General features: G+C 37.0%; 1 protein-coding gene across 1 annotated transcript in view; it reads left to right on the top strand.

Moving 5' to 3' along the window:
• FOCAD (focadhesin) overlaps positions 1 to 20,529 on the top strand; it is a 330,364-nt gene that overhangs the window by 193,229 nt on the left and 116,606 nt on the right. Inside the window, exons 16-18 of the mRNA XM_037061968.1 lie at positions 13,988 to 14,134; positions 18,952 to 19,002; positions 19,716 to 19,799. Of these exons, the coding sequence (XP_036917863.1) occupies positions 13,988 to 14,134; positions 18,952 to 19,002; positions 19,716 to 19,799 (282 nt within the window). The remainder of the gene's footprint in view (positions 1 to 13,987; positions 14,135 to 18,951; positions 19,003 to 19,715; positions 19,800 to 20,529) is intronic.

Raw genomic sequence — 20,529 nt, 5'->3', positions numbered from 1 at the left:
TCTCCAACATTTGTTGTTTATTGTTTTGTTTATGATAGCCATTCTGACTGGTGTAAAGTGGTATCTCATTATGGTTTTAATTTTCATCTCTCTGATAGCAAGGGATATTGAGCATCTCTTCATGTGTCTCTGGATCCTCTGTATGTCCTCCTTGGAGAAGTGTCCACGTCCTTTCCCCATTTTTTAATTGGGTTAGTTGTCTTCTTAGAGTGAAGTGCTGTGAGTTCTTTGTATATTTTGGAGATCAAACCTTTGTCTGAGGTATCATTGGCAAATATGTTTTCCCATAGAGTTGGTTGTCTTTTTATTTTAATGGTGTTTTCTTTAGCTGCAAAGAAGCTTTTTATTTTGAGGAAATCCCATTTATTTATTCTTTCCTTTATATTCCGTGGTCTAGCAAAGTGGGAATAGAGGGAGCATTCCTCAATATAATAAAGGCCATATACGAAAGGCCTACAGCAAACATCATACTCAATGGACAAAAACTAAAAGCTTTTCCACTAAGATGAGGAACAAGACAAGGCTGTCCACTTTCACCACTTCTATTTAATATAGTATTGGAAGTTTTCACCTCAGCGATTAGGTAAGAAAAGGAAATAAAAGGCCTTCAAATTGGAAAGAAAGAAACAAAACTGTCATTGTTTGCAGATGACATGATAGTGTACATCAATTATCGGAAAATCCTATAGCCTCTACCAAAAAACTGCTCGAACTAATAAATGAATTTGGCACAACAGCGGGTTACAAAGTCAATTTCCAGAAATCAAAGGCATTTTTGTATACTAACAATGAATCAGCCGAAGCAGAAATCAAGAAAAAAATCCCATTCGTTATAGCAAAAACAAAAATAAAATATCTGGGGATAAATCTAACCAAGGAGGTAAAAGACCTGTATGCAGAAAACTACACAACACTGAAGAAAGAAATCAAGGAAGACACAAACAAATGGAAACATATACCGTGTTCATGGATTGCAAGAATCAACATCATCAAGAAATGTCCATACTACCCAAAGCAATTTACCGATTCAATGAAATACCTATTGAAGTACTAATGACATATTTCACAGACATAGAATGAACACTTCAAAAATTTATATCAAACTATAAAAGACCCCAAATAGCAGCTGCAATGTTAATAAAGAAGAAGAAAGTAGGAGGGATCACAATACCTGATATCAATCAGCATTACAAGGCCACTGTCATCCTTCCTTTTCTTAAAGCAGTCCCTTTAGCAACTCTTGCAGAGCTGGTTTGGTGGGGGTGTATTCTTTACACTTTTATTGTCTGGAAAGCTCTTTATTTGGCCTTCTATCTTGATTGAGAGCCTTGCTGGTTAAAGTAGCCTTGATTGCAGCACTCTGGTTCTCATTACTTGGAATATTTCTCACCATTCCCTTCTGGTTTTGAACATTTCTTTTGAGAAGTCAGTGGCTAACTTTATTGGAATTCCCTTGTATGTTATTTCCTTTTTTCTCCCTTGCTGCCTTTAAGATTCTCTCTTTATCTTGGAATTTTGTCATTTTAATGATGATGTGTCTTAAAGTGGGCCTCTTTGGGTTCCTCTTGATTGGGACTCTCTGTGTTTCCTGGATTTGTGTGACTTTTTCTCTTATCAGATTGGGGGATTTTTTTATCATTTCTATTCTTTTTTTAAATTTTTATTTATTTATTTATTTTTAGAGGGGAAGGGAAGGAGAGAGGGAGAGATATATCAGTGTATGGTTGCCTCTGCTGGAAACACACAATGTACCTTGTGTCCCCTGCCAGGAACTGGCCTGCAACCCAGTCATGTGCCCTGACTGGGAATCGAACTGCGATCTTCTGGTTCGCAGGCCCGTGCTCAATCCACTGAGCCTCACCAGCCAGGGCATCATTTCTTTTTCAAATAGGTTTTCTATCCTTTTTTTTTCTTCTCCTTCTGGCATCCCTATTATTTGGATATTATGACGTTTATTATTGTCTTGTATTTCTCTTAATCCCTCTTCATTTTTTCTCAGACTCTTTTCCTCTTCTTGCTGTTTCTTGCTATATTTTTCTACTTTGTCCTCCAACTCATTGATTCAATCTTCTGCTTCATCTATCCTGATTTTGATTCCTTCTACTCTGTTCTTTAGCTCAAAAATTGTATTCTACACTTCCTCTTGGCCCTTGTTGATAGTTTCTATTTCCATTTACCTGTTGATATAGTTTTTTATAAACTATAGTTTATAAAACTATAGTTTTTTATAAACTATAGTTTATAAAAAACTATAGTTTTATAGTTCATTGTAGTTCCCCTGTAGTTTCTGGTAGCTCATTGTGAGCTCATTGAGCTTCCTCATAACCATTGCTTTGAACTCAATATCTGATATTTGCGTGGCTTCTATTTCATCTAGCATTTTTTCTGAGTCTTCCTCCTTTCCTTTCATTTAGGGATTGTTTGTTTTTCTTCACATTGTTTGTGAGACTCTTCTTGTTAGCTTCTGCTTCTTAAATTGATGTGTTCTGGCTTCCTGAGTTTATGATATGAACTTCTGTTGTAGGATACCTGTGAGATTCAGTTGTGCAGTCTCCTTTGGGTATCCTGGTGTTCACAGCTTCCACCTACTCTTTTTTTGTGGTCAGTTGGGGGGTAAGACAAAATGGTTTAAGACAGGAAGAGAATATTTTATGCTACTTATAGTAGCAGCCAGTAGATTAGAGATAGGAGATCATTTGGCTGTGTATAGTGTTCATCGTGATCTTCTGCCCTACTAGCTGCTTTTTAGAAAGGATGGGAAGAAGATAAGACTCTTGTTGAGGAGGGAAGGATTTCGAGTTGGATCTAGGAAGCAGTGAGGTTGTGGGAGGTCAGATTCTGAGGTGAGAGTAAAGGTTAGAGTAAAGGATAGTAAATAGGTATAGTGTGTGAGAGAATAAAGTTAACCACTACAGTAATAGAGTGCAGGACACAGTGAAATGGGCTATGATCTGGGAGGGGTGTTGTGTAGTATTTGCAATTGTATGGAACAGCTATTGTTTACAGTAATATTAGAGCAACAATCATATATGAAATCTAGATACCAAGAATAGGGGGTTTAGGACCTTAACTAGTGTGCTAATAGAACACAAGTGAAGGAATGTAAATTAGCAATATACTATGAATGAGATAACAGGAGGAACCAAGCAAAGAAGACTAAACAGAAAGAAGAGGAATGCAAAAATAGTATTCAAATAAAAGATGTAAGAATAATGAAAAAAAATAATTCAAATATGTAGTATTTTGTAGGTTCTCTGTAATAGCAAAGTGAAATTTGTGTCTCTCTCAACTGTTGGGATGCCCCCTCTTTGGGTCCAACTGTGGTCTTTTCACAGTTCCAGGTTTTGTCTCACATGTGGGTATTGAAAAGAAAAAAAAGGCAGAAGAAGGAAGGAAGAAGAGATAAAAAATTGGAAAGAAAGGAAGAAGGAATAAAACAAGAAAGAAGGAAAGAGAAGGAAAAAGAATGGAGAGATAAAAAATAATAAAAATTAAAAATTACTTTAATAAATCAAACAAACAAACAAAAACCAAAAAACCTCTTGCTGGTTTTAAAGTGGCCAAACCGGTTTGTCTGTTCTTGCTGGCTGCGGCAGGCTGAGGAGCAACTGGTATCCTGTTGCTCCCTTCCTGTTCAGCATGCAGTCAGTTTTTTCCGCACTTTCCCCAGTGCTGGTCCTGCACTATCCTCAGAGCTGGCCTGGCACCTCCTTTCAGGGCTCTGGATGTGGGCTTTGGGCCTCCTGGGGTGTCCACGCTCAGTCCAGGTCCACAGATGTGGTTCACGGGTGTTCTACAAAGCTTTCTTCCCTGGGTTGCGGGTGTATGCACCTGGTCTGCCTCCAGTCGCACTGGCTTGGGTGCATACTCTTCCCAGGGCTATGCATGGGTACTCACAGCTCCTGTGTGTTTTCCACTTAGTCCTTTCTTCCCCTCTGTGACTTCAAGCAACCAGGTCTCTCCTGGTCCTGCTCAAACCCTGTTTGGCCAGGGAGGGAGCACCGACCCAGCTCTCTCCCAAGAGACCTGCTGGCACTGGGCCTAGGGCTGCAGCCTTACTGGTCCCCGCACTCATCCCTGGGCCCTTATTGTCCTGAAGCACTCTCCTCACCATATAGTTTTCCAATGTCCGCTACAATTTTTGATCTCCTATTTTCATATATGCTGTGATACTAGTGGCTCTTTGCTCTGTTCCTCCATAGATCGTCTAGGTTTTTCTCCCCTGTGTAGGGGGAAGTGGAATCCACTCCCCTTTATCTAGCCGCCATCTTCCTCTAGCCCTCTGTTCTTTTCTCTTGAATTTGTAGTTTTTATTTTCTTAATCATGATTTGTTTCTTTATAAAGGGGTCACATGTATATTTTCTTCTTGTTAGGGAGTTGGAGGTAGATCTTTTATAAGCCTTTCAGGCCCAAGAGGCCCAACAATCTTCACTGTTGTTATCCATGAAGAATACATCAGTTCTATTATTCTAAAATCTGTGGGTACATAGAGTGGGTGGAGGGGTGGAGAAGAATTATTTTCAGTGACTTGAAATGAGGTTAAGTTTCAGTAACTGTCTACATTAGTTACTTTGAAATGTATTCACAAAACTCCATAGTTTAAAGTGGACCGAACTCAGTAGCTATTCCTGAAAGCTTCATCTTTGCAGTTTCACATTGCTCTCCAAAGTGTTTTTAGTGCCTCTAAAGTGACTGCTTGATTCATCAATTATTTTTGGTACAGAGCATGTTGATTTTTCAATACGAAATGATGGTAAACTGTATTTCTCAGTCTCTTTCGACAGTGCAGGCATAATAGTCTCTCTAGCTCTTTTTAAAATTTAGATGGATGATATTTTATGCTTGCTGATGGTGGATACTCAGTTTGCTTTGCTTTTAATTTTGGATCTGCTGAACAACTTTCTGGCAGTTGGGTTTTTTGGGGAGGGTTAAGCTATTTTGATTGAATCTCTATTTTTTTTCTTATTACTTTCAAGTTTAACGTCTATCTGAATAGGAGAAGGAGATTGGGAGGGGGGATAATGCACTAATCATTTTCTTCTGAAAGGATATTTCTGACACAGTCTTACTGAGAGTTTGCTAGTTCATGCCAGAATGTTCAACATGAAATAGGTAATTAATCCAGGCAGAATCTAGCAAAACTAAAAAGTGGACGTCCCTGCAGGGAGCTCTTTGTGTCATTCTTTCTGTTCCTGCAGAGAAATCAATGGAGTTTGCATGGGAAGATATTGTTCCCTGTAAGGAGGTATCTCAGAAAAGCTGCAGCTTCTCACATGGGGGAATAAAAGAGAAACCTAAAATCCCTGGCTGCTGAGTAGTGCGTCCCACAGGTGACTTGATAGTCTAGATCGGTCTGTTTAATAAATGCCTCTCTGTTTTTACATGTGTTACTTACACAGTTTTAAGCCTCTTCTACTCAGATATTAAAATTACAAGCATGCATTACAAACTGGTTGACAGTTCTTCAGAAATACAGAATAATTTGAAAGGTCTCTGGTGTATCTCTTTATGAAATGACATGGTGATGTTAGGGATTCTTAATATGAAGTAGCTTCACCATGTCAAGTAAAAATAGTTTTGATTGGCTAAGGCAGTTTGGGATTTAGATATGTGCCTTAATGAAGTTGAGCAATTCTAATAGCAAATCATAAGGGGTACTGTCCTTTAGATTATAAGGGATTTGAAGAGGCAAACTCAGTATTTATTCCTATTTTCTACAGCACTGCCTTTATAATAAACTGGGTTCAGACATAAAAGACTGAAATTGCTTAAATAAACTTGTGCTAGTCATTTTTTGATACTTAAAACCTTTAGCCCCATATTATTAGGATAAGAAAGAATCTTATTTTCCCATTGTTTCTGCTCCATTTATTGTGTCTCCTTAAAGTCCCTCTTATCCCCTGTTTTGGTAACAGAGCATCCTGTTTTGTGAATTGTGTGTGTTGAATTAGCTAAGAGGGCTTCACTGCAGGGTGATGACTTGAGTCCTTTAATTGTGAAGGCGGTTTCTTTTACCTTCATTTTGAAAAGGGAAAATACGGCAGTTTTCGCAGCCTAAAGGTTTTTATAAGGCTTTTTCCCTAGTTAGAATAAAGCATCAGAACAAAAGGAGTAGGCTGTTCACAGGAATTTCTAGAAATAGCTTTTGGAACTAAAATTGGAAGATAGCTATCTGTTCCTCTTCGAAGGAACAAAGTCATTCTTATAGCACAAGAATTAGAAACAAAGGCTCTGAATCTTTTGGGATTCATTATTTTTTCCATTGGTTATAATAGCAGTAACTGCCATTCACTATGTATAAAGCACATTTGCATACAATTGTCTCAGTATGGCCTATACTGTTAATCTAGCGCTATACATAAAGCAGGTATTACTAGTATTGTGTTTTGCAGCTGGAGAAACAGATTGAAGTAGATTAATGACTTTCCCATAGTCACATACCTACCAAATGGGAGAACCTGAGATTTCTGACTTCAAACGTGTACTCTTTCCAGTATTCTACACTGCACAGGGTCTTTTTAATCTGCACTGTTCAGTGTTGCTAAAATGGAATAACAAGAAAAAAATATCATTCTCCGGGAGAAATAAAAATAGCAACAAATATGTATAATGTAAGTGTGTAGAATGGGATGAATGCTCCAAAATTTATTAGACAAACAAAGCAAGATGTTCCAAGTCATTTGTACATAAATATTCATAGGCTATATGTGCACAATACCTAGGTTATGTTCCTGCTACTTTATTTATTTATTTTTGCTTGTTTTGCCCTTACTCTTGAATGTTGATTTTAGTATTGTAGTTTAGTAGTTTCCTCAGAATTTTTAAGATCTTACTGCCTGATCTTTGTAATTTGGAAAAGTCTGTTGTTACCCTAAATTGTTCATTTGTAGTCTTTATTTTCAAAGATTGTCTATTTGTCTTTGATGGTAAACAATCATAATGTAGATAGAGGTAAACTTATTTTTATCTATCCTGCTTAAGACTTAGAGAATAAAGATCCTTTTTTGATTCTGAAAACTTTCAGCTGTTATTTCTTTAAGTGATACATTTTTTCTATCCCTGTGGTGTAACATTTTATTTTGAAATAACTAAACTTACAAAAAAGTTTTAAAATGTAGTACAGAGAGATATATGCATAGAATAGATTATTATTTGAAAATTAAAAAGCATAAGTACAGGAGGTTAGGGGGTGGAGGGATATTGAGCCAAAAGGAAAAAGGACTCATCGACATGGACCACATTGTGGTGATTGCTGGGGGATAGCAGGATATGAAGGGACTAGAAGGTAATGTAAAAAAAAATACAATAGAGATTAATTTAAAATGTTAAAATGTTAAAATAAATGGGCACTCTGGGTCAAGATGGAGACATAGATAGGTCTACCTCACTTCCTTACACAATCCAAAGAAGGATAGCAATGAATGTAAATACAAAAAACAACCAGAACTGCCAGAAAAGTGAACTGTATGGAAGTCCAACAACCAAGGAGTTAAAGAAGGAACATTCATCTAGACTGGTAGAGGGGTAGAGATGGGCAGCTGGATGGAGAGGACTCACGGCAAGGTAGTGTCTGGTGGACTAGGAGGAACAACTGGGGAGTGAGGCAGACCATGCAAACCAGAATTCCAGTGCAGGGAAGTAAAGTTTCAAGACCTCTAGCTGTAAAAACCTGTGGGGTTGTGGCAGTAGGAGAAACTCCCAGTCTCACAGGAGAGACCTCTGGAGGGGCCCATCATGTCCTAGTATATACACAAACCCACCCACCCGGGAATCACCGCCGGAAAGGAGCGATTTGTTTGTGGGTAATGAAGGAAGTGACAGAAAGGTGAGAACCGAGAAAGCAGTGTTGTTCCCTCTCTGACCCCTCTTCCACAGACAGCACTCACAATGCAGCAAAGTAGGCTGTCTCACCCTGATGAATACCTAAGGCTCTGCTCCTTCCATTGTAACAGGTGCGCTGAGACAAATGTGGCCCAAATGAAAGAACAGATCAAAACTCTAGAAAAAGAACTAAGTGATGAGGGGATAGCCAACCTATCAAAAGCAGAGTTCAAAACACTGGTGATCAGGATTGTCACAGAAATTATTGAGTACAGCTGAAAATAAAGGAGCAAGTAAAGGCTATACAAAGTAAAATAAAGAAAAATATACAGGGAACCAATGGTGAAGGCAAGGAAACCCGGACTCAAATCAATGATTTGGAACAGAAGGAAGAAGTAAACATTCAAATGGAATAGAATGAAGACACAAGAATTCAAAAAAATGAGGAGAGAGGCTCAGGAGCCTCCAGCACAGCTTTAAATGTTCCAAAATCTGAATCATAGGGATGCCAGAAGGAAAAGAGGAAGAGTAAGAAATAGAAAACTTATTTGAAAAAATAATGAAGAAGAACTTCCCCAATCTGTCAAAGGAAATAGACACACGAATCCAGGAAGCTCAGAATTCCAAAGAAGCTGGACCCAAGGAGGACCACACCAAGACATCATAGTTAAATTATCCAAGATTAAAGATAAATACAGAATCGTAAAAGCACCAAGAAAAAAGTAAGACTATCAGCTGATTTCTCAAAAGAAGCCTTATAGCCCTGGCTGGTGTGGCTCAGTGGGTTGAGTGCAAGCCCGTGAACCAAAGCATTGCTGGTTTGATTCCCAGTCGGGACATGTGCCTGGATTTCAAGCCAAGTCCCCAGTGGTGGGGCAAGTCAGAGGTAACCACACATTGATATTTCTCTCCATCTCTTTCTTCCTCCCTACCCCCATCTAAAAGATAAATGAATAAAATCTTTAAAAACAAAAACTAAAAGAAGAATCTTACAGGCAAGAAGGGGCTGGAAAGAAGTATTCCAAGTAATGAAAGGCAAGGACCTACATCCAAGATTGCTCTATCTAGCAAAGCTTTCATTTAGAATGGAAGGGCAGATAAAGTGTTTCTCGGATAAGGTCGAGTTAAAGGAGTTCATCATCACCAAGCCCTTATTATATGAAATGTCAAAGAGACTTATCTAAGAAAAAGAAGATCAAAACTACGAACTGCAAAATGACAACAGACTTACAACTATCAACAACTGGACCTAAAAAACAAACAAAAACTAAGCAAACAACTAGAATAGAATCACAGAAATGGAGATCACATGGAGGGTTATCAGCAGTCAGGGGATGAGGGGAGAATGGGAGAAAAGTTACAGGGAATAAGAGGCATAAATGGTAGTTAGAACATAGACAAGGAGGGGTTAAGAATAGTACAGGAAATGGAGAAGCCAAAGAGCTTACATGTACAACCCATGGACACAAACTAACAGGGAGGATGCTGGAGGGTGGAATGGCACAGGGCAGAGGGGGATAAAGGAGGGAAAAAGGGACAACTGCAATGTCATAATAAAATATACTTTAAAACATGTTAAGAAGTAAATAAAAGTGATTTTAGAGCAACAGAGGATAAAAAGGCATAAGTACAGACATATGCTGCAACATGAAGGACCCTTAAAAGCAATATGTTAATTGAAAAACCAATAAAAAAAGAGCATATATTGTATGATTTTATTTATAGAAGAGATCTAGAAAAAGCATATTTATACAGACAGAAAGTAGAGTTATGATTGCCTAGTATTGGGAATTATGCGTAGAAATGGGGCATGGCAAAGAATTCTAAGGCTTCCTGTTGGGGTGATGAAAATGTTCTGGAATTGATTGTGATCATGGCCACAAGAGCTTGGTGAGTGTACCAAAACCACCGAGTTGTGCTCTCTGTGTAAATTGTATGGTGTGTGATTGATACTGCAAAAAGCTGTGGTTTTTAAAAAGAAAGCGACTTCTTATTTTCATCTTATATATATTTTCATTTTGTTTTACTTAATGTTAACATTTTGCTTTCATCATTATAGCACAGTTATCAAAAATAAGAAATTAACATTGGTCCATACTATTGACTAGATTGTGCACTTTATTCATATTTCACAACTTCTCCCACTAATGTCTCTTTACTGTGCCACCATTCCACATTGCATTTAGTTATCATGTGTCCTAGCTCTTCCAATCTGTGCCAGATTTTTTTTTTGTTGTTTTTCCTTTCTTCCTTTCATTAATTAGACACGTTTGAAAAGTCCTGTTATTTTATTGAATGGCCTTTGGTTTGAGTGTGAGGATGATTACTCATTAGATTAAGCTTATGCATTCTGTAGTATTTTAGAATATTGCAGAAATAATCTGCCTTTCTCAGTGTGTCACATCAGGGGTACATGATGTTGGTAAGTTTTATTACAGGTGATGTTAATGTTAATCACTTGGTTAATGTAATGAATTCTGAGTTTTTCTACAGCAAAATTACTGTTTTTATTTTGTAATTAATAAGTGCCTCACTGGTAAGACTTTGAGACTGTCCAGTTGTCCTGTTTCCCCCCCTTCATTGATTCTCCATTTAGTAGTTAGAATTCTTCTGTAAGGAAGAGCTGTTCCTTCTCTTGTATTCATTCATTCATTCATTCATTCACTCACTCATTTACTTATTTATACTAGTATAGACTCATGGATATTTATTTGGCCTTTAGGAACTCTTTCAGATTGGCTCCTATGCCCTTTCAACAAGACCACACCCTTTTATGAACACTTCCTTACTTTCTGGCACCAGAAGGTGCTCCAGAATTAAGTTAGTTTCCCCAACCAAGCCCTGGAACCAACCACTTCTCATGGGCCATTCTAACATTAATTAAACTTTGCTAGGGACTCTTGGTAATCATAAGAAAAGCACTTCAGTCAATGTTACCTGACTTTGAACTTTAAAAAAATGTTTTATAACCTAATCTCTGGTCTTTATATAGGGTACTTCCTATTCATTGGATGAATGTATTTTTCACTTGTAGAGATTCTGTTTGGTTCTTTTCCAGGTTTCTCTATTTTCTGTCATGCCCTATTCTTTTACTTGGAATTTAATGTGTTGTCTTTTTAATGTGTCACCTTTTATTCCTTTAGGCACTTTTGTATTATTTTCTACTTGCTCTGTTATTTGAAGGTAGTAAGTATTTAATCCTGTTGATTATTTTTGCTGATTCTCACTCATGTTGGACTCATGCATCATTACATGTTTTGAAATTTTTCTTTTGTTGTGACCTCATATTTAGAGGGGCTTATTTTATTTTTCTGTGTGAATCATTTTGAGTTATGTGTTATGAGAGTGGTCGAGATGCCCCTAGCCCATAACACTTTTTATATTCATTTTTCAACTCATTGGTTTCTAGTTCAACCATTACACTGAACGTACTTCCCCACAAGGGTGCTGGTTTTATGTGGGAGTCTCAGTTCCAACTCCCACCTTATGTAGGCTGAAGGCTCTATCTCTTCTTCCCGTGTGAACTTTTAAACTCAAGCTACTCGGTTATGGAAACGGATACATTTCTTACAATACCTCAGTTCAGGTATTTCCCTCTTTGTTTCTAGCCCTGGGTGGTATCTCCCCATCCTCTTTTATTTTCTTTACAGCTCAGCTATGTATATGTAGAATTTTCTCCTTGATTAATCATTTCAGGTGCGGCCCATCACATTGTTGGAACCAGAAGTCAATCTGTATTTTTGAAAACAAACAAGTTATTGGGTAATGTGCAGAAGAATGCTGAACAAGCTGGTAAAGACAGGATCATCAGCCTGAATAATCTGATGTGGTTTGACCAATCTCACAGTTCTAAACACTGGTGGATCAGGATATGGACATAGTGAGAGGGTACCAGGTTCAAGCCAAGGAGCTCTCAGGGCCAGAAGACCTAGTGAATAATAGGAATAGCTCAGGTTGGGGAAAGTCAGAGAAAGCAGTCTTCTTTACTGGAGGCCTCTCTTTTCTTGCCTATGTATGGGCAAGCCTGGATTTGCAAATATTCTCTATAGGCATACCTTGCTTATGCATAAGGCCACATTTATGACTGGATTCTAGAGTATTTTCTCACAGTCTGTATGTAGAGTACCATTTCAGGCATTAGATTGAGAATGTTCTAGGAAGAAGACTTTCAAAAATAAAATTGTCAACTCTTGAAAATAGTTGCAGTATGCAGCCTCACTTCCCATCCACCCACCACCCATGGAAAGGGCAAGAGCACCCTATTTTGTACTTCTGTGCCTGTTGGCCAGAGATCTTTTTTTTGTTGATCTGCAAAGTGCATTAGGATGTCTCTGAGTTCATACTTCCTTGTATTTTGATTTATAGAAACACTTGTATGACAGAGCTGTTGATCAGCCTCACATCTTACAGTAATTTTTCCTCTTGCCTGCGGGATATTTCTGTCTGGGTGTCTTTTTATCAACTCAAACGTATCTCAAGTGGAACCTCTTGGCCCCCATCTTCTACAAATATGCTCCTTTTTCCAGTGTCCACTCCTTTTTAAATGTTACATTTTATTCACCCAGGTCTCTAGGCTCATCATATCCAACTTTCCAATTCGTTCTGAGTTCTTTTCATTCTCTTCATCTCTACTTCAGATTTACCATTCTACTGGTTTCAGTATCATCAGTAGTTAAGAACTAATAATAATCTCTTATATACTTTAGTACTGTGCTAGGTAATGGGGAGTGAGAATATAAGACATCATTGTTTTTTTAAGAATTCAATGTCTCATTGAGGAGACAATTTACATTCACAAAAAGAGTGAACAATACTAGACAGTATATAATTAAATACTAAATTGGGTGACACAGAGTTTTAAGAACTAGAAATTGGAAGGAAAACAATAAAATGAGAGTTTGACTTGTAAGAAAAAACGTAATTGTGGAAATGGGATTTGAACTGGGTCTTGAAATAATGTAGATTGGAATTGGATAGGCATTTAAAGTGTGAAGAAAGCATGCACAATTACTGACTAGGTTGGGCATACAATTTTTAGAAAACTTCGAGGCTGTTTTATATGCTAGAAATTAGAGAAATTAGAGAGACAACTGCTTCGGCTATAAGACTATACTGGATGGATCTTTCAAAAGTCGTACTTTAGTTTTGTTTATTCCTCAATTCAGAAATTTTTAGAGGCTGCCTTTTCTTTTTGATTCTGGTACAAACTGCTTTGGTATTCCAGCTAATCTCTCACCCATGAGGCATTCCTCACTGGCACTCATGGATTTTTGTGCCTGCAACATGCTCTTTTTTGTGTTTTGAGTTTTCCATTTCCTGGTGGATTGTCTGCTCATTTCTGTTTATCTCTTCTTCAAGTCCCGTCTCAAGACTAACTGCCTCTTGCCCTGCTGGGTGATTCAGTTGGTTGAAGCATCATCTGTATGCCAAAATGTTGCAGGGTTGGTATGCAGTGAGGTGGGGCACAGGCTGAGGTTGTGATCTGGGCATGTATAGGAGGCGCCATCGATGTTTCTCTCTCACTTCAATGTTTCTCTTTCACATGGATTTTTTTCTCAACTGATAAACATATCTTTGGGTGAGGATTTAAAAAATTATTTTAAAAAATAAAAAGACTAACTGCCTCTTGAAACCCTCTCTGCTGACTTCCACTTACTGTTATCTTTCTTCCCTAGATTCATCTTGAAAATACTTTCTGTTGAACACAGTTCAAAATCTAATCATATACCTTTTGTTTTTTGATAATTTAGAATTACATACACTTCCCTTGTTTTCAATAGGCGCTGAGTTCTTTGAAGATTTGGGTTATATTTTATATTTTATTTCTATTAGTACAATATACTAACTACTCTGGGAACACACTCGATGTTGAAAGCTTTTATGAAATTTTCTTTTAAATTTCAAATACAGTGATCCCTCACCTATCATGGGAGTTACCTTCCAGAGACCCCTGCGATAGGTGAAAATCCATGAAGTAGCGGTGTTATATTTATTTTATTATTTTTATATATTTTAAGGCTTTACAAACCTTTCCCTCATTCTTATAAACCTTTCCCACTCTGTTATTAACCTTTCCCACACTCTTATAAATACTTCATATGCTCTTAAACACTTTCTATACTCTTAAGCCTATGTAATTTTAACAACATATAAAATTCCATATAGGTACTCAGCAGTGAAGTGCACAGTCGTCCCTTGCTGTATCGCGGTTCACTTATTCGCGGTTCACTTATTCGCGGGCTAACCCGCAATACAGTGAAGCTGCAAATGAGTGAACCACGATATAGTGAGGGACTACTGTACTGGCAATTTGTAATATTAGAGCTACTTCTTTATATAAATGTGCCTACTTTCATGCCTGGCACATAGTACTGCCCTTCTGTAGTAAATTTTATTGGAATCCAACTTTGTAGTGGATCCTAAGTCAAAGAGTATTTTTCTGCTGTTTCATGGAAATTATGAAATTAGAACAACAGCACTAAGTCCAAGTTTTCTGAGATACTTTATCCTATCTTCTCCTTCGTGCATCTCCTTAATATGTGTCCTTAAGTATATATTATTCACTTATCTTTGACATCTGTTCACTGACTACCTCCTGTAGCATTACTAAATAATGTATGTGAGTAGATGGAGATAAATTGTGTGTGTTAATTCAACCCTAAGAGAAGAGATTGGAGTGTTTTAGAAAGATTAATCCTTGTTAAACTCTATGTAATTGATCTGTGTTTGCACTGTTCCTGTCTGAGTTTTAAAATTTTAATAAAATATCTATTGGAATTGAACTTAAGACCTTTGAATATGCATAATGTTAGATATTAAAATGAACTAAGAAAACTTGGTTTAAGGAAATTTAGCTTAAACATTTTTGTTGGGCTTTGGTTTTTATTTTATCACTTAACAGCCTCTTAAAAAATCTGAGATAACTTTAAAAACCATTTAAAATTATTATTTTAAACAATATAAGCATTCTCCTACCCTCTTTGAAAGCATATAAGACAATTGAAGAGTGTTCAGTTATACACACATACACATATGTATATAAAATGTATATGTAGACAATTTACATTTTATATATGTATATCTGTACATATGTATATATACATACACACATATAAACACACACACACACACACACACATATATATATAAACATCCCAATTTTCTGAGTGGCGTCGTAATTTCAGCAGGGTTAAAAAACTGAAACTATAAGAACTGTGGATACCTGGCTTTAGAAATGTCCTAGCATTATCTGACCTTCTTTGTTTCAGGGACTGGTTCTTCAGCAGTGAATGTCGCTAGTCTGGAATTTAATTTTATGTGTGTGTATGCATGTGAGAGAAAGAGACAGAGAGATTTTTTTCCCCTTGGNTCTTTGCCAAAAATCCTTTAGCACTTTTTATTTTGAGAACATTTTGATATCTTTATGGACTTTTAGGAGTAGGAGAGTATCCACTCTTATCAATTCTGTGTCTTTAAGACTTACTTACATAAAGGATACCCAGTTTTTATTATGACAGTATAGTCAAGATTTGAAAAAGCCAGTGTATTAAGAATAGTGTTTCTGAAATAATAGAATTCATTAGGCCAACAGTTTAAATTCATTTTGTTGGTATTTTATTTTTTAAATATTTTATTCATTTATCTTTAGAGGGGAAGGGAAGGAGAGAGGAAGAGAAACATCAGTGTATGGTTGCTTCTTGTGCATCCCCTGCTGGGAACTGGCCCCTGCCAGGAACTGGCCTGCAACCCAGGAATGTGCCCTGACTGGGAATCGAACCGTGATTGTCTGGTTCACAGGCCTGTGCTCAATCCACTGAGCTACACCAGCCAGGGCATTTTGTTGGTATTTTAAGTTCTAAAAAAATGTACAAGGACTTTGAAAAAAGCAGGACAGATTCTCTCATTAGTTTGGACATACTGTCGTTTTGTTTCTGGCTTTGCCATAGAGATTTGATTTTTACATGTTGGTTCCCATGTTCTGTATATACCTGTCATTTTTGTCTCTACTCTGCAATGAGGATCATTATAAATTAAGCCATCCTAGAAGAAGAAAATAGTTTTATGAATGACTTTATGTTTGTCATTATGATAAATTGAAACACTAAGTAAAAGATGCTTTGCTACATTCATTTCCTGCGTAACATTTTCTTCATTAACTCTTCTTTGAGTGAATAGAGAGAGTGGTGAATTTACTTATGCTTCCACTTTGGTAGTCATACTCCCTTCCATGTTCACCTTTTTGCTTTTTCCTTCAAAGGGCAGCATTTGGTTCTCACTGCAAGTCTTGGTGGACTTTTAGTTTGATTCACAGACTTTAATAAACTACCCTCCCATTACCGTCCCACAGGAATCCCTTTCATGTTTTAGATCACATGGTAAAACAGGATTGTAGGATGATACTTCTAATCATTCTAAATAACCCGGAATAAAATCAATTTTGTCCTAATGAGTATGCAGCAGCTAGCACAGTGCCTGGCAGATAATATATATTCAGTAAGTAGTTGTTGAATGCATGATTGAACCAGTACAGGATACTGTGGGTTTATTCTCATATCTCAACATTTGTTTTATTGTATCAAAAAAAATCAGTTTGGGATTCCTAGAATACATAGTTCACCAACAGTCTTTTTTTATGGCCACTATTCCCTGGTACATACCTTTATGTTCTCAGAAAGTCTATCATGCTACTGAAATGGAGCTCACACTAAAAATCAAAGTAAGGGCAGGTTGTGTATATTTATTTTGTTTTTGAGGACTGAATTCACATACCTTTATATTGTTTATACTTTAAGTTATTCAGATTTTATTATAGGTTAATTTATGAAGTGATTTGTATGTACATTTCTTATGTTTACTTACCAATGGCTATAAATTGTCTTTTGGATTAGAGGGGGTTTTATTCTTCTTCAAATTTTACATTGGCATTTTATTTTGTTTTACCTTCATGCTTATATTAATATTAAGGTTCCTCTGTTGTTCATTCCATCCATCAGTTTCCTCCCAGGAAAGGTGATCCCCTCAGAGACCTAGTCCACGTGGAAGGAGAAGTAAAGAAATGTAGAGGGAGACATCTCCTCATCTGTCTTTTTTTGTTCCTCTTTCTCCTCATCAACCCCCACCTCGTTCCCCCTTCCCTGTGTATGTTTAAATAATTTGTTTTCTGTTAACTGCTTAGCGTTTGTTTGGATGTAAGCCAGAGTTGAAAAAAGTAATGTTCCCAAAGCATTTCATTGGTCCTTGCTACCCCTAGTCACCTCAGTGCCGTGTGTTTGCCTGAAGTGGAGTCGATCCTCTTTATACCTAATCATTCAAACCTGGCCTCACTCTTCTCTGCCTCGTGCACTCCAGGAAAACCGAGAGCCACTTATGGCTTCCTTATCTTTCTCTAAACTTTTCTGTTTCTTTTCCTTTGTCCATGTTGTTCTTTCTGCCTAGAATCACTTTTTTTTTCATCTCTAACTTTAAAATCTATATTAGGATATAAAGAATTGATTTAACTCATCCCATTCTTTGAGAATTTTTCTTCAATCAAGAGTTTACTTCTCCAAAACTTCATCTATACTATTCTAAGAATGTTTATTTCTATTTTATACTGCAAGTATATGTGTATATATATTATTTTACCCATTAAAAGCTTGTTGAAAATAGAGTCCATGTTTTAATTACTGTATTTTCTGAATTGCTTCACAAAATGCTGGTACATTTATTCATTGACTCAGGGTATATTTATTAAACTATGCTAGGCCTTAGAGGTACTAATAAATAATAATAAATACTATTATCAAGTACCAATTCTATTGCTCTAGCTGGTATGTCTCAGTTGGTTGGAGCATCATCCCATACATCTAGAGGTTGGAGGTTTGATTCCCAGTCAGGGCACATACCTAGGTTGCAGGTTCAATCCCCAGTTGGGATGTTAATGGGAAGCAACCAACTGATGTTTCTCTCTCACATCCATGTTTCTCTCTTTCTCTCAGGTGCACACCCCCTCTTCCAACCTCTTCCCCTCTCTTCCTTCCTCTCTCTCTAAAATCAAAAAACATATTTATAAATTTTTAAAAAATTAAAATACCTATTATACATTTCTAGCACTATTCTAGTTACTTTATACCAATTAGATCTAATATCTGACCAAAAGATTTTTTTTATTTTATAGCTAAAGAATCTGACTTTTTACGCAGTTCATTCATTCATTAAACAAATATTTACTAAGTGTCTACTATATGCCAGACAAATAACTTCATCAACATTGTTTTTAAGTGAAAGCTGGTGTCTAAACTGAAAACTTCACAGCTCTGTAGCCTATATTTTTCTGTTACACCATGCTGCCAGTCTCTGCCTTCTGAGACTTCAAAGACTGGTAAAGAAGGTAGACACAAGCAGTAATAATTATAACATTGGATGAGTACTGTTGATCTCAGAGCTTTGAGAGTATAGTGGTGGGAGTGAGCAGCATTCTTAGGAGGAATCTAAGGAAATCTAATTTAATCAGTGCTATTAGACTAGGATCTTGAAGAATTAATGAAATGTTGCTTCCCACTGATGTTTGGGGAATAGAATATGCAAAGTCAAGGAATATACAAGAACCTTATGTAATTTAGATGGGCAAGAATTCAGAAGTTGGAAGATAATTTTATGTACAGTTATTTATTAGTTATCATTTGAGAAACTGGGCTTTGTGTTCTTTATGTTTTGGGCTTGATGTTCTAGGCCCTTAAATGAAAATGACAGGCACTGCTCAAAGGCGTATACAGTCTAGCAGGGAGTTACCCACACACTAGGTGCCGAAATGTGCCGTGTGACTGCTTGGAGAGGAGAGATCTTTGCTGGGTAGGGGTCAGGAAAAGTGGAGTGAAAGAGGACTGTAACATTTGTACTGGGACTTGAGAGGTAAGAAAGGATTAGGGTTCTAATTTGAATAACCTTAAAACCCCATTGTGTTTAAATATCTGTGTATTTAAGTTACAAGTCTGTTTCTGAGTATTTTCATTTTATGAATGATGGGTAAATACAGGTTAAGCCAATTACTAGTGGCATAAATTTTAAAGTGATTTAATTTCTACTCTTTGCTACTTTAGGTTGTTCATTTTTGTCTCAAAATTTTATTCTGATGTTTTTTGATTTTTCAGAATTTTAAAGTTCAAGTCCTCAGCTTCCTCTGGACCCACACTCAAAACAAGGTACTATCACAAGGGGTATCAGTGAAACAGAACCAACTGGGAAGAACCATCAGATAAGATTCTTGAAATAAAAAAATATGACACCTTCCTGATTAAAAAAATTGTGACTATTCATAAGTTTCAACTTTAAAAATTATTCTCAATTTACTTTCATTAGCGCATTTTTACCATAAAGTTGACTTATCACTTTGTGAAGCTGACATTTGTCTGGAGAGGAACTGTTGCCATTGTCTCATATTTTTCATGGCCCTTCCCTTTTCCTGCTTTGTCCCTCTCCCACCAGCAAGTGTGGCAAACAAGCAAAAAGTTCCATCTATTCTTTTGATATTGTTTCCAGTTAAGGAGCACAGAGAAGTTATACCTGGGTGATGTTATACCTCACTCATAAGTGAAAGAGCTTAGGTTCCTAAAAGCTCATTTTCCCTGTTAGTAGCTGGAACATCAGACTCCATTTCCAGGCCAATCAGACTTTAAGCCTCATACATGTTCCACTAAGGCATACTACCTCATGGGGCCTGAGCAATTATAAGTTACTTTATGTTTAATGTCTAAGCTTGGGTTAGAAACTCAGTGCTTCTGATTTCTCTACCCTATGCTCTTTTCTCTCTTTCTATTGGGACAGATAAGGCAAGTGAATACCATTTCCAAATTGCTTCCTCCAGAGTTGACAGTGTTTAAAATATGCTTTCTGTCAAATTTGTTTTACTGTCTAGGACCCAGTTGTAGCAAATGCTGCATATAAATCTCTGTCACACTTCAGCGCCGGAGAGCACACCATTCTTCATCTGCCTGAACAGGTGAGCCTTTCTGCTCTCTCACTGGTATCTCTCTACTGCTTGGCTTTACAACTTTGTTTGTATCTCCCTCCCACCCCCCTAGCCCCTTAGAAGATTCATACTTGATGGATGGATGTGTAACTCTGGATAGTTGTCTAGAAAGATAGTAATTTATATTTGTTATCTGTGTAATCTGTAATGGTCTTAGAATCACAATGAATTTAAATCTCTTTGTAGCAGGTAGAAGACACCTATGGTGCAAGTGAGGTCTCCTTCAGATGACAGAGTGTATGACTACATGCCTGTGCCAATGGCTTACTCCAGACCTATGCCACTGTAGGAACCTCTGTGCCCTGTTAGTATGCCTTGGACTTCAAATCCAAGCCTGGCCTGTACCAACTAAGATTTATACCCCTGTGCAGCCAAAGATGTTTATTTGTAATACAGAATAGAGAAGCCATGTGAAAAAAAATCTACTATTTATTAATTTAGCTTTAAATGATGTGTAGGTGAGTGCCAGGGAACTGACTGAGGAAAGTATTACTGTCTTTTATGAGTTAACACATAGAGTAACATTAGCTTAGCATTCAGACTAAACTAAAAATATTCAATCTTTTCTAGTATTTACCTAATACAACCATCTTTAAATTATCAGGTTATGTCTAGAGTTGTCTGATCTCATATTTAGTGTTACTACTAATTCAAATGCACAAATGCCTTTAGAGTGTAAGGCAGACATTGTATTAGAAGT

Source organism: Sturnira hondurensis, unplaced genomic scaffold (assembly GCF_014824575.4).
Source record: "Sturnira hondurensis isolate 20B ecotype Veracruz unplaced genomic scaffold, ASM1482457v3 Scaffold0013559, whole genome shotgun sequence".
Classification (NCBI taxonomy): domain Eukaryota; kingdom Metazoa; phylum Chordata; class Mammalia; order Chiroptera; family Phyllostomidae; genus Sturnira; species Sturnira hondurensis.
The sequence above is the reverse complement of the archived record's forward strand: the minus strand, read 5'-3'. Positions and strand labels throughout refer to the sequence as shown.